Here is a 14,643-nt window from a genome sequence, read left to right as displayed (position 1 = left end):
TTGTACGCGTGGGTCATCGTGCATTCCGGGAGCCACCGGCAGGTTTTCAAAGTGGGCTTAATGTGCTCAAGCCCTCTCTGAAAATTCAGGCTGATGTCCCTGTGCGATCAGTTTGAAAATTACTCTCTTAAAGACTGTAGCAGAAGAGAAAGTAATATTTTCTTTTGATGTTTTGGTTTTGTCTTGTTTTCCAGCCTGGCTCTGCATCCCGAACGAGCATTGGTGGCCACGGGGCAAGTTGGGAAGGAGCCGTTCATCTGCGTCTGGGACTCGTACACAGTTCAGACTATATCGATACTCAAGGACGTGCACACACACGGCATAGCTTGCTTGGCGTTCGACTTAGACGGGCAGGTAATGTCCACATTTATATTTTTAATTGCTTTCCAGTTTATCTTTGCCGTGCTCCATGTATCTTCCCTTGAAGGGGCTTTTTCCTGCGTAGTTCTCATTTCAGGGTTATCATGCTTATCTTCTAGACTAGAGTTTTCTTTCTTTATTTTACTTTCATATTCCTCTTTTTTGACTGGTCGTACATTAATCCAGTCCGACTGGATTAATCCGGCTTCTGCACAAAAGCACTTCTAAAATTTTCCGTAAAGGAGTATTATAAAATCCGTCGCTTAAAGTGTTTTTGGAGCATGCGCACCTGTCTATCACAGCTGTAACTTAGCCCGGTTTTCAGTTATTTCCTGCTTTCTTTCAGTGCTGGTTTTGCTAGCACATCTGGGAGTATTTTCACACGTTTGGCAGTGAGAATAGATAGTACTTCCTCGGGTTAACAAAGAAGTTAGAAATCCCCTTCTGGATTAAAGGTAGTTGAAACCCTGCACACGGCAAGAGTTCAAGAGGTAAAAGGGTTTTTATTCTCTCTTCTCAAGAGTTTATTGTAACCCGAGGAGCCGGTTCAAGAGGTCTGCAGAATATAGCTGGATGGAAGGAAGCTGCGAACCAACCAATTGTGATTAGCTGATTTGGTCGTTTCTGGTCTAAGTTTGCCCCAGGAATCTGTCTAAGGCCTAACATTCTGCAAAAGTTCTAACTTAGTAGATGGGTCAATATCCTCAGATGCTTGATTCGGCCCATGGCTTTTTTTTCATTTGTTGACATTTGGGTCACCAGGGGGTGGAAGGACGAAAGGGTGGGGTATTCGGATATTTAATCTTGTGCTTGGTTTCTTTCCACACCTTTGAATTTCTCGCGAGAGACGCCTATATATATATAAATCTTTGCAAATTAATTTTTATGTCAGAAAATTCCTAACACACCTTCCAAAATAAAGGGCAAAGAAACTTGGTCCTCCTTGAAATTAATCTTTTTTTTTTTTTCTCTTGTTTTTTTTTTTACGCTGGCCGTTCCTTGGCTGCTGCTTGGAAACCTCAGCGCCTGGTCTCCGTTGGCCTGGACTCAAAGAATACAATCTGTGTCTGGGACTGGAGAAAAGGGAAGATGCTGTCCATGGCCCCTGGTCACACCGACAGGGTAAGGAAAGGGCTGTGGGGGAAAAAGCCTGACTTTACGTCGCTCGACACTCCAATGCCCATCTTTCACGAGATTTGCAAATCCAAACGCAGTCGTCATTAATGGGGGAAATTCTGTGCAAAATGCCGAGGATGGTTAAATCCATCGTTTCAGCAATATCTCATCATTTAAAAAATAATAAAATAATGTTAAAAGAGAGCAGCTGGGGCGGGAAATTCTCTGAAGGTGGTGCTTGTAGCTCCTTTCACGGCGGTTTCCTTATGAAAATGTACTTGCAGGACCAGGGATACAAATTATCCCCCCCTCCCCCAGCTCCCCTGGGACAGCAAGCTCCGCCCCAAATTTCAAAATTACTGTCGCTTTTAGCCAGGCAGAGGAGGCAACTTTCAGCCTTGTAAATTGCCCTCTACAGAGGTAATTATAAAAGCATTTGCGTTGCTGCAAAGCCTGTGCGCATGTTTTACCTACAGCTTTCGCTCATTTTCAAAGGGAAAGAGTGATTTTATAAGCCTGGTGAGCGTCAAGATGGGGAGACACCTGCGCAAGTCGGGCTGGTGTGCGCCCACCGAAATTTTAAAGATGCCCGCGTATGTCCCGCAACCCTCACTTCCCACGCTGATCTAAAAAAAAAGGGCGGGGTCTGGGCGTTTCAGGGCGGGGGGCCAAGAAATGTCACCCGAATTTTCAAACGCCGGCGCACGTAAAATCCGGGAGATACGCGCGCGGCCGGACCTCGCGCGCGCACAAAGCTCGTTTTAAAAACGGCCTGGCCACGCGGGTATCTCCTTGATACGCACAGAAGTGCCGGGCTCAATGAAAAGGGGGCGGGGCCGTGGGACGGGGGTCTGGGTGGGGCGGGGGCCTGCCAGGATAGCAGCTATTAGGCTCTGTCTCGGGGAAGTGTGTCCCGGCAGCCTCCCCGGCGCACAAAACTTAAACCTGCTCGGAGGAATAGGTAAGCTTTAATACAAAAAATTCTAGGATAGATAGAGTTAGTTAGGGGAAGAGAGGGGAAAAGGGAGGAAGGATAGGAAGGAGTATAGGAAAGTTCCTTCCAGTCCGCTCCTTAAATGGAACGGACTGGGAGGGTACTGGGAAAGGCCTACCCGCGTCGCTGCGTGCTGTTTTTTAAAATCCCCCCCCTTGCGGGCGTGCGCTGGCATTAAAATCTGGCTCGCATGCGCGCGCGGGATCCATATTTTATAACATGCGCGCGGTGACGCACTCATGTTATATAAAATCGCCGCATCCATGTGCGCGCAGCAGGAGCCGTGTTCTCATGGATGCGTGCGTGGATTTTCGAAAATCGACTCCTGCGCGTGCAAATACTTATGTGCCTTGGCGCGCACCCAGGTCGCGTGCAGTGTAAGTTTACTTCTGCTAGGGAGGAGGTGTAAGTTAAAAAAAAAAGATAAACCAAGCATCCCTGGGGGTTTTTAAGGGTCTGGGGTAACTGGGGGCAGTGTAGGCTATTAAACCAGGGGGTTTGGAAGTGGGTGAACTGGTGGACAAACTGGTGAAACTGGGAATAGCGTGGATGCGTGCCCCTTTTAAAATTCCCCGTCTTTCGCGGTAGAAGCGGGGTTTATCCGACTGGGCACGCGCCCACTTAAAATTGGGTGCTCATCTGCGCGCACCCAGGCTATTTTATAACATGCGTGCATATGTACGCGCAAGTTATAAAATCGCCGCGCCTCTGGGTGCGCGCCGGCGCACACGTGCCAATATGCGCCTGCACACTGCTTTGAAAGCTACCGTTTCATTGTCTTTTTGAAAATTATCCCAGCAAAAAAACCAGCCTCGTGCATTTAAACATGCTAATTCATGCAGGTAGTTTTTCCCAAGAAAAATTATGTGCATGCTTTTGAATCTCCTACTCTCTTCTTGGTATGCGTGTTAAGTGCAAGCCCCTCCCCCATCTTGTTTCTGGGAACAGCTCCTCACACTGCAGGTAAAAAAAAAACCCCAAATACACAGAGAGGCCCCGCACGCTTGCTTTTTCTGGCGTTTAGGGCAGGCAGGTTTCTAAAAGTCCATTTCCGCAGGTAAAGCACTTTCCTTCCTGTGGCAGTGGCTCTGAAAATGACCCTATGTCCGAAGGAAATCATAATTCATGCATCCAGTCCCAGCTAATTCCTGCTATTGGTTATCTAATGATGATGGGTATTGGAGTGTTCCTTTCGCATTTTTGCAAGAATTTTTTGAAACGTTTGATTGAAGTGAAATAGCGTTCGATTTTTCCTGACTCTGTTCACGATGCTCTTCGTTGGCGTTACACCCCCTTGAAGCAAATGTCTTCCATGCGCTCTTTGCTCGCTGTTCACTGGTAGTCAGCTGCACTGCGCTCAGCTTCCGATGTGTACTACGACTCCCTGCCTTCCCAGATGGGCCTGTTTCACAGACACGGTGAAATGCAAGTGTGTTGGCCTTCACCTTCCCTGCTGGGCTTTCATTCTACAAATGCATTCTGTTTGACTGCAGGTCTGATTCATTTGCAGATATTTGATATTTCTTGGGATTTGTATCAACCAAACAAACTGGTCAGCTGTGGTGTTAAGCACATCAAGGTACTGTACTAAGTTCATATTTTCTTCCTTTGCAGAATATAGTGAAATTAATGTTTTTCAAATGGATTTTTGTTAAAAATTTCAAGTTATAGTATGATTAATTTTCAAGCTAAGAATTGTATATTTTTCTTGATCAGCTGGATTTTGTTACTAACACTTGCTGTGTGACCTGCTTCCAAGTTATGTAGGAGGAGGTTTTATTCCATTTATTCCTCGCTTAATTGTGAAGGTGCTGTAGACAGAGTTAAACATAATAAAATCAATACAATCAAAACATAATTATCACTAAAACAACAAACATAAAACAACGTATTAAGCAAATAAAGAAATCTATCATAAAATACTCATAAATAGAACTGTAAAGAGTATCAAAGCGTCAGCAGTAAAATTCTCACAAAGCAGTCCTTAAATAGGAAGCGGGTCAGCGATTTCACTTTCTGATCTGGAAGATTTCAAATTCCGCTTTTTGTTTTAGTAGGAGGTTTAGTACTCCTGCTTTAACAGTGAGCGTTGCATCATGATGTCCCTAATGGGGGTCAGTGGGTAGGCAGCAGGATCTCGTTCTCAGCCGAAAGTCCAAGAAAGGATTGTTCTCAGCTCATGGCGCTGAACCTTGCACTTGGATCCCAGCCAAAAAGAGGCCATGAGAGTTCCGCCAATTCATTTGATCTGAGGAGAAACCAGAGTATCCTGTGCCTCCTATTTACCCTGAATCAATAAAATTGTACTGTTAATTGATTGATACCTAGCTGATACAGGGAAGCCCTTTTGGTCGGGGAATTTAGAAAGCAAATGAGCAAATGTTGTTGCGGAGCTGTGCTTGCTTAGCATTACCGTCGGTGAAAAGGAAGCCGTAGAGTAAGAGAACCTGATATGAGAAATGCTAGTGGAAGTGTCGGCACTCACTTAGCCGGGTCGGTTTGGCAGGATAGGCGCTGACCGGCCCAGCGCAACGGGTTGGTGTTGATGGAGTGCTGTCAGGAAAGGGCACGGGGGACCTGGGATGCCGGATGTTCGGGTACATAGTAACACAGTAAAATGATGGCAGAACAAGTTTGGCCCGTCCCGTCTGCCCAGTTATCCTGCCCATACTGCCAAGGATAATGTACATCTCAGCCGCCAGTCACAAAGTATGACTACCTGCAAGATTTCCCCTTGCCCAGGATGGTCATTTTTTTTGTCTTTTTCCTTTGTACGCCACTGTCTTGGATGGAAGAGCAGACAAGATCCCCACTTAGGGGTAGATTTTCAAAGGATTACGCGCGTAACCCCGAAAATATGCTCCTGCACGCCGCCGAGCCTATTTTGCATAGGCTCGGCGGCGTGCGCAAGCCCCGGGACGCGCGTGTGTCCCGGGGCTTTGAAAAAGGGGCGGTAAGGGGGCGGGGGTGGGACCGAGGCCTCCGGCACAGTGGCTGTGCCGGGGGATGGTGCGCTGGCAGCTGGCCGGTGCGCGCAAGATACGCCTGCCAGAGGCAGGCGTAAATACTTGAAATAAGATAGGGGGGGGATTTAGGTAGGGCTGGGGGGTGGGTTAGATAGGGGAAGAAGGGGGGAAGCGGAAGAAAAGTTCCCTCCCAGGCCGCTCCGATTTCGGCAGCGCGTGCATGTTATAAAATCGGGTGTACATTTGTGCGCGCCGGGTAGCACACACGAATGTATCCCAAGCGCGCTGGTTTAAAAATCTGCCCCTTAGTTCTTTCCAGCACCCACCTTTCCCACCTTTCTCTGTAAAAGTCTGAATAACCAACAATACTAGCAGGGCTGTAGCCCAAACTTTCAGCCTTCTATGTCCCCTGAGTAGCCTGACAGGCACACCTGGCTAGGTGAGTGCCCGCATTTCTGCTAGAACGTCGAGATAACACAGAACCTGCATCCTGTCAGGCACCCATGCAGGTAGGTGTGGATGACTGATTTATTTTGGGACCTTGAATAGCTCCTGAAAGCTATTCAAGAAATGAAACATAGAAACATAGAAACATAGAAATGACGGCAGAAGAAGACCGAATGGCCCATCCAGTCTGCCCAGCAAGCCTCACACATTTTTTCTCTCATTCTTATCTGTTACTCTTAGCTCCTTGTTCTATTCCCCTTCCACCCCCACCATTAATGTAGAGAGCAGTGATGGAGCTGCATGCAAGTGAAATATCTAGCTTGATTAGTTAGGGGTAGTAGGGGCAGTAACTGCTGCGATAAGCAAGCTACACCCATGCTTATTTGTTTTACCCAGACTGTGTTGTACAGCCCTTGTTGGTTTTTTTTTTTCTTCTCCCCTGCCGTTGAAGCAGAGAGCCATGCTGGATATGCATTGAAAGTGAAGTATCAGGCACATTTGGTTTGGGGTAGTAACCGCCGTAACAAGCCAGCTACTCCTCGCTTTGTGATTGCGAATCCTTTTTTTCTTCACCCCTGTCGTTGAAGCTATGCAGGATATGCGTGAAGCATCAGTTTTTTGTTTTTTTTTTTTTTTTTTTTTCCCCTGCCGTTGAATCAGAGAGCTATGCTGGATATGCGTGACGTATAAGTCTTTCTCCCATGCCGATGAAGCAGAGAACCATGCTGGATATGCATTGAAAGTGAAGTATCAGGCACATTTGGTTTGGGGTAGTAACCGCCGTAACAAGCCACCTACTCCCCGCTTTTTGAGTGCGAACCCTTTTTCTTCTCCCTTGCCGTTGTAGCAGAGAGCTCTGCTGGATGTGTGAAGTATCAGTTATTCTTCTCCCCTGTCAGTTATTCTTCTCCCCTGTCATTGAAGCAGAGAGCTATGCTGTATATGCATTGAAAGTGAAGTATCAGGCATATTTGGTTTGGGGTAGTAACCGCCGTAACAAGCCAGCTACTCCCCTCTTTGTGAGTGCAAATCCTTTTTTCCATTACCTCTTGTTGTTGAAGCTTAGAGCGATGTAGGAGTCACAGTAAGCCTGTGTATGTTTATTTAATAAGGGTATTGTGTCAATAGCCATCATTCTGGCGAGTCACCCACTCTTCATTGGCGGCCTCTTGACTTTATGGATCCGCAGTGTTTATCCCACGCCCCTTTGAAGTCTTTCACAGTTCTGGTCTTCACCACTTCCTCCGGAAGGGCATTCCAAGCATCCACCACCCTCTCTGTGAAGAAATACTTCCTGACATTGGTTCTGAATCTTCCTCCCTGGAGCCTCAAATCGTGACCCCTGGTTCTGCTGATTATTTTCCTACGGAAGAGGTTTGTCGTTGTTTTTGGATCATTAAAACCTTTCAAGTATCTGAAAGTCTGTATCATATCACCTCTGCTCCTCCTTTCCTCCAGGGTGTACATATTTAGATTCTTCAATCTCTCCTCGTACGTCATCCGATGAAGATCCTCCACCTTCCTGGTCGCCCTTCTCTGTACCGCTTCCATCTTGTCTTTGTCTTTTTGTAGATACGGTCTCCAGAACTGAACACAGTACTCCAGGTGAGGCCTCACCAAGGACCTGTACAAGGGAATAATCACTTCCCTTTTCTTACTCGATATTCCTCTCTCTATGCAGCCCAGCATTCTTCTGGCTTTTGCTATCGCCTTGTCGCATTGTTTCGCTGTCTTCACATCATTTGACACTATCACCCCAAGGTCCCTCTCCTGCTCCGTGCACATCAGCCTTTCCCCCCCCCATCGAGTACAGTTCATTCGGATTTCCACTCCCCATATGCATGACTTTGCACTTCTTGGCATTGTATTAGGTTAGTCTAATAAAAAGGTGTGTGTATATATATATATATATATACAGGTCCATATTCAGTCACTGTCCAGAAAGCAAAGTTAGCTGGATAAACTTATCCAGCTAACTTTGGAGGTATATTCAGTAGTGCAGCCGCACTATTGAATATAGCGTCTATCTTAGATATAGCCGGCTAACCTTAGGACATTCAGAGTTAACTGGCTAAGTTATCCAGTTAATTCTGAATGTCCGAGTTAGCTGGATAACTTATCCCTGGATGCACTAAGCCACGAAGTTTTATCGCAGGAGGTGTCCCACTATTGCGAGGGGGGGGGGGTGTCGCCGCACTCCTGGTGCCCCTCCCCTGAAAAAGAATTGTGGCTGTATGGCGCATTCTGTTGTCTGGTGGCCAGATACCACGGGACAAAAAAATGTGGTGAGCGGCCCTTTAATATGATGGTGACCTCAACTTCAGGGGACCGCCATCGCCTTAAAGGGCCTCTGGCTCAAAAATTAAAAATTGTGGCAAAACGGGGAGGTTGAGTGGGGGGTCAGTGCTGAGGCAGCCCTCGACTCCCCCAACATGTAAATAAAAAAAAATGCAAACAAAGCAAAAACCCCCGGATACAAAAATGTAATCTACAGTGCAAAATCCGGTAATACAAAGTTAGAAAAATGCTCATAAGATATGTATGCAATTTGGTGATAATGATACAGTGTGCATAAACAAGATTATCAGAATTTTTTACTATGCAGGAAAAAGACTTCAGATGCCAATTCTCAGGCAACCGCCTTGTGAATTGGTTGAATTGGACAAAATCATTAGTCAAAAAACCCCTCCAAAATGGATATCAACACAATAATATCCTCAATTGACTTTTTAATGTGTTTTCTTCCATAAATAATATTCAATAATATTTATTTTTATTTTATATTTTTATATTTTATTTTGCCTGCTAAACTGATAATCGAAAATAATCCTTTGAAATTCAAAAAATAACTAGTGCACTTAGCTAAATCTAGCAGTCAGCGTGAACGTAGCATTCATTCCGGGTTGTTCTGATGGCATCCGTCTAAGGTATTAAAAACATGGCTGAAAGCAGCGTGTAAATGTAAAGTTAGTCTTTAAATGCACTAGTGGTGCAAATCACAGCGTGCAGTGTGTCAAGTCCTGATACGTTCAATTTCATACGCAGTTGACTACGTCAAAAAATCCTTTTATATTACTTCGAACAATATATTGTTCTTCTTGGTCAGCCTTCTTGGTCAGCCATGATAAAATATTTACATCAGATTGACATTGTATGACCTTCTTTGCATGCATTTGCATTATTCATATATGCAAATCACATGTAAAGGAGGTCATGGGGAGGGGAACTGGGCAGGGAGATGCAAAATATCACGCGTATCGCATGATACATGCGATATAACGCGCGTTAGAGCACTAATGCGGCTTGATTATCACCCAGTTAACCAGCTAACTCAACTCCTTCCAGTTACACCCCAGAACGCTCTTAACTTATCCAGTTAAATTCTAGCCCCTATCTTAATAACTGGCTAAAATATATCCGGATAAGCGCCCAAATATTCATTTAGACATAACATCTGAGTTATTCGACTTAAAGCTTCTGTATATGTACTTCATATATATATTTTTTTTGTTTTTATTTTTTTAACCTTGATGTTTCCGTTGTCTTGGATAAAGTATCCTACAGGTGGTCATGATGTATGACCAGTAGCTGGGTTATATCTTTGGCAATGTGGACAGGAATAACTGGGGAGACTTGATGGATCTCCTGTGTTCCTTTGTTACTATGAAAACAGGTGCAGAATTTTGTTGACTGTTTGATGGGTTGTCTTGTTAAATGTATGAGACAAAGTTCGAGGCTGCTGATTTAGGGTCTTATATAAGTGCCAGAATAAATAAAAGTGCAGGACTATCACTGCTTGTTTCCTGCCAGTTACAGACTTTGCTGCTGTTCTCCACTGAATTGGATGGGCTTTTATAGGGTAATGTTGGATCTTTACCGAGGGAGATCTAGCCGTAGAAACGGCAGCTTAAATTTTGAAATGTTAGTGCTCCAAAGAGAGAAAGAAGAATATAAAACGAATAAATATATACACATTTTATTATGCACTGCCTGCCCTGTTGAAGCTGCAAGCCTGTGACTGAAAATCCATATTGCCTGACAGATTATAAAGCTGGTTGGAACAGCCTCAGTCAGGTCTGTTATTCTCAGGGAATTAATGGTTCCCAAGGACATAACAGGAATACGGCTCGTGTTAAAACCTGCTCTAGGGCCTGTTTTGTTTTTTTTTTTTTCTTCCCCCATTCTGTGTCTGTGGGGGAGAAAAGCTTAGTAACTGAGGTCCTACTGCTCAGGTGATCGTATGCAGAAGGCAGGCACACAGCAGAGTGAGTTAACCAGCAGCGGGTGGTGAGTGTAGCACTCAAATTAGAGTAGGACCTCCTTGTGAGATCAGAGTAGAACTTGAGAGAAAGAGAGGACAAGTACGAGAGTCCCTTGCAACTTTCCACTCACAAAAAAAAATGCAGTCCTTCAAGATAATGTCTGTACTGTGAACAGTACACCAATCACTGTTGTGCCGATAAAGGAGAGAGGGAACATAAAGCATGAGCAGGTTTATTTTTTTTTTATATTGGTTGGGATTTAGCCCTTCAGTCATTCCATCTCTCCTTTTTCATCATTAGGCTGTCCTGGTGCCTATCCTCCAGCAGTAGGGCACAGGCGGCAGCCACTGTTTTTACTCTCCGGCGTCAGTGCCTCCTTTTGTCAGTCAGTTTCTGGGGGCTGCGGGGGCTGCCATTGCCTAGCTTAACACTAGGAGCAGGAGGTAGTCTTGAGGACTGATCCTGGGTTTCTTGCATGACGTATCATTAATGACTATCAACGAAATATCAGTTCCTGCTCCTGACTTTGACAGTTTCAGCAAATCCGTGAGGTTGCTAAAGGTTTAACCCTGAGAATAATAAGTGTAGGGATCCCTAAGCTTCCATAAAGTTACAGTTAAAGGGGGCAATTTTCAAACGCACATATGTATGTAAAACGCGGTTTTATGTTCATAGATAGACTCTTTGAAAATTACCCCAGGGGTCGTATGTGGGGAAAGGATGCGTGGAAGTGATTTTTTTAATCTACTTTTATACGTTCTCGAAAGGGGCATTCCCAGATGGTGGACTTGGGGGCAGGACATGCATGCTTTCGATTTTCCCCAGTATGCACGCAAATATACGTGCCCACGCTTACGCCTGCTGCCATGCCGCGCAGAGGGTCCGCGCGTACCTGCTAATTTTCGAAGCAAACTTAATGCTTAATGAAAATTAAGGCTGAAGTATGCGTATACTTTATACACATGGACTTCAGCCCTACGCAGCCCTACAGCCATCCCCTTTTGGAAAAGTTTTTAGTATTATGTAAGAGAAAGGTGAGAAACTTAGGAAGGAGAGAAAAGAGAGCTGCAGGCCTTGCTGCTCCTCGAGTGTTGGTGTGGAAGGAGTTTAGACTTTCTTCTCCAGAAGAAAGAGGAGTAGGGAGTCAACTATTCTATTTGATCCAGGAGAAAGCATCTGGTAACCTAAATCTACAGAGAGCACCGTGGTTGCCCCTTGGCATGGCATCATCCTGACCTGAGAGGAAGATCACAGGTACAAGGGAAATAGTTCGTGTGAGGAAGATAAGACCCATAATTGTTCCTACGGATTCTGAAAGAGGTTGATTGGTTAGTTAGTTAGCTTTAGTTTAATTAGGTATTTCTTGTCAGCTCGTCCTACTTTACATCTTGCATCGGTCAACTTGTTTTTAAATGGAGCAAACAAGCTGGAGTTAGAAGTATTTCGTTTACGGGACTGGAACCTACGAGGCTGTGCTGGGTTTGCTTGGATCTCAGAAGAATCCGATCGTGAGCCCGCCCTCTCTTTGCTGGGAGGATAAGAGATCGGGCTTTCATAAATACCGTACCGTGATTTAAAAAAAATAAAACCTAGAGGAGGCCATCTAGGTGAGCTCTGCCTTATACTGCGGGAAATTTGAATAGTCCATTAATTAGAAGCCTGCTGCCTAATGACATCTCCCATGTGGTGACACAGATCCTTGACATGAAGAGCCCCTGGATTAATAGACTTTAGATTACAACAAATAAAAATAAATGTCCATGAAATAAGCAGAAGGTCGGAAAGGCTTTGTTGCTACAGTAGGAGCTATGTGGACTTTTATCATGTTTGCTAAAAAATTTTTGTGTAGGACGTTCTGCTGTTGCTTTGTTTCATCCCCATTCACGAAGGTGCGTTACGTGTTAACGTGATGAAACACGTGTTGTTAGTGAACACACTCATTGGAAATCCAGGAATGGGGCCCAAGGTAAATAGCGTGCATTTTGGCGCATTAACGCTTAACGCACCTTTGTGAATAGAGGTGACTATTCCCTCAACAAAAATCCAAGTTCACGGTAAAGTCTGTGAATGGTTTTTATCGGTTATGTGCCTCTGAATGTTTATCCCACTGGTGTGTCTGTGTCTGCTTCTACTTCTTTGGGTTTAATATTCTATTAACCATTGAGGATGGGTATGAGATAAATACAGGTGGAGGGGGTTATATCTTATGACATTCAAACTGATTACCTGTGTCTGCGCTAGAAGAGCACCAAAAAAAAAAGGTGGAATCCTAAGAGGCAGCACAGTGGATGAAAAGTTTGCCTACATGCGACAGGATGAACCTGGACTGTGCGGAGGCATTTCCGGGGACGGGGTTGCTGGTGGAGCTTTCTCTTGCTTTTCGGCATTTATACGCATAAAGCTTCCAGCTTTTGAAAAGTGCGTGCGTGTGTTTGCACGGGAAATTCACGTGCTCCGGAGAGCAGGTGTAACTTGTGCGGGTGCTCGTGGCGGGATAAATCTCAAAGCAGGGGTACAGGCGTACATTCCCTTTTGAAAATCCGTGTAACTGATGAGCGAGGTTTGCCTCGTAAGTTACCCGCAATGTTAGAAAATTAATTGCCCCAGCTTTCCCAGGTGGGGATTCAGCACGCGTCTCGTCCAGTCTAGTCGAGCAGAAGAGACGTTTTACTGTTCTGTTCCCTTTCCTTCCATATTCCTTCTAGCACTGTTCCCATGGCAGCAAGAGCATTACCAGGCAAATCATTTCTGATATCATTAACTTCTGTACCTCATTTTGAATTACTCGAGTCTGTTCAATATTACTTTCTGGTTGCAGTATGTACAATATTTTTGGCATCGTAGGTGCTGAATGCACCTTATTGCAAGGTTAATGTTTATCGTTTGTTCAGCAATGTTTAAAAAAAAAACCCACCGCTGTAGTAATTTAGCACAGAAAGATTCAAGGTCTTGCTGGTGTCTGGTACTAGGCACGTGCAGTGTGTTTTTTTTGTTTTGTTTCAATTAAAGGTGAATTTTAAAAGGCATGCGAGCACCAAAATTGGGAGATACGCAGGCAATGTAGCACCTATGAGCATCCACCCAATTTTATAAGGTGCCAATATGCGAATGTCTTGCATTGGAGGAAAAAGGGAGGTGGCGCCGGCACGGAGCGAGCATTTCAGGGTGGGCCAAAGAGAGGTGCGCACAGGTATTTACACGCCTGGGCGTGCACTGAGGTCCAGTGCCTCGTAACTTCACTTCTGCTGTAGAGCAGGTGTAAGTAAAACCAGGAACAGTTGCAGGGTCCGGGGTAACTCGGGGGAGTGCAGGCTGAAGAACCAGGGGGGTTTTGGAGGACCTAGCTGTAGGCTGGGCGAACTGGCGGTCAAACTGTTCATGGCGTGGGTGCGCATCTCTTATAAAACTCCATCGCTTTACACTGCTGGGCATGCACAAGCTTAAATTTAGGAGCACATATACGCGTGCCTAGGCTGTTTTATAACATATGCATGTATGTGCACGCATGTTATAAAATGGCCGCGTATTTGGGAGCACGCCAACACACACGTGTATATGTGTGTCCGTGCGCCCGTTTGAAAGTTACCATTTTAGTAAGTACTAAAAATGAGTGTGCACTATTTCAATTTAGTGTGCATTAAATCAAAATAGTGTGCACTAATTTCCAGTCAGTGTGCACTATTTTGATTCAGTGTGCACTAAAAATTAACGAAATGAAAAAAAATGTGAAAAATTAAAAAAACAAAATAAAATGACAAAACAAAAGATTTTTGGCTGCACATCCCTATGTGGTACCTGTGTATATTGTATGTGAATGTTATCACACAGTGCAGAACAAAATATATATTTTTTATCTATAATATTTTAATATTTGTATTCTTAAAGTTTTGTAAGTATTGTTCTGAAATGTAATTATTATGTATTGTACACCACTTAGCTCAGAGTGTTCTGCTACAGGCGGTTAACAAATGTTTTTAAATAAATAACATTTCTAAGAAACACACAATTGAGGATATACTTAGGGGGTCATTTTCAAAAGTCCCTTTTTGTTTGCGATCACTAAATGGGGGCGGAGTCGGCCCCGGGAAGAGGAGGAGTCGGGGTGGCACCGGGGCCGACGCCGCGAAGTCATCGCTGACGGTGAAAGGTAAGGACCCTTATCGCCGCCAGTTTCGCGCCGAATAACTACACCTTTTATGGTGCCTGCTGCTGTTAGTCCACTACACCTTTTATGGTGTAGTTATTCGGTGCGAAAGCCGGCAGCCAGCGCACCGCAGTGGTGCGATGGCTGCCGGCTTTCGCAGGCCCGCCCCCCCCCTCCCCCCCCCCCCCCCCCCCCCCCCGTTACCGCTGGATTTTCAGACCTTAGAAAATCCAGGCCTTAGTTTGAGAACTGTGCTAGGATAGAGATTAAAAATGAAATAAAAATAAAGGTCAAAAGCCAAAGTGAGACATCCACACTCTTGCTTCTGTGTCTCAGCTTCAGACCCCATGCACT

General features: G+C 44.9%; 1 protein-coding gene across 2 annotated transcripts in view; it reads left to right on the top strand.

The window, feature by feature from the left end:
* The window catches only part of EML5 (EMAP like 5), a 378,431-nt gene that overhangs the window by 102,938 nt on the left and 260,850 nt on the right, over positions 1 to 14,643 (top strand). For both annotated transcript variants that reach the window (XM_029597756.1, XM_029597755.1), the window contains exons 2-4: positions 195 to 354; positions 1,384 to 1,482; positions 3,981 to 4,049. In XM_029597756.1, coding sequence (XP_029453616.1) covers positions 195 to 354; positions 1,384 to 1,482; positions 3,981 to 4,049 — 328 coding nt within the window. The remainder of the gene's footprint in view (positions 1 to 194; positions 355 to 1,383; positions 1,483 to 3,980; positions 4,050 to 14,643) is intronic.

Source organism: Rhinatrema bivittatum, chromosome 4 (genome assembly GCF_901001135.1).
Source record: "Rhinatrema bivittatum chromosome 4, aRhiBiv1.1, whole genome shotgun sequence".
Lineage (NCBI taxonomy): Eukaryota > Metazoa > Chordata > Amphibia > Gymnophiona > Rhinatrematidae > Rhinatrema > Rhinatrema bivittatum.
This window is presented reverse-complemented; position numbering and strand designations above follow the sequence as displayed.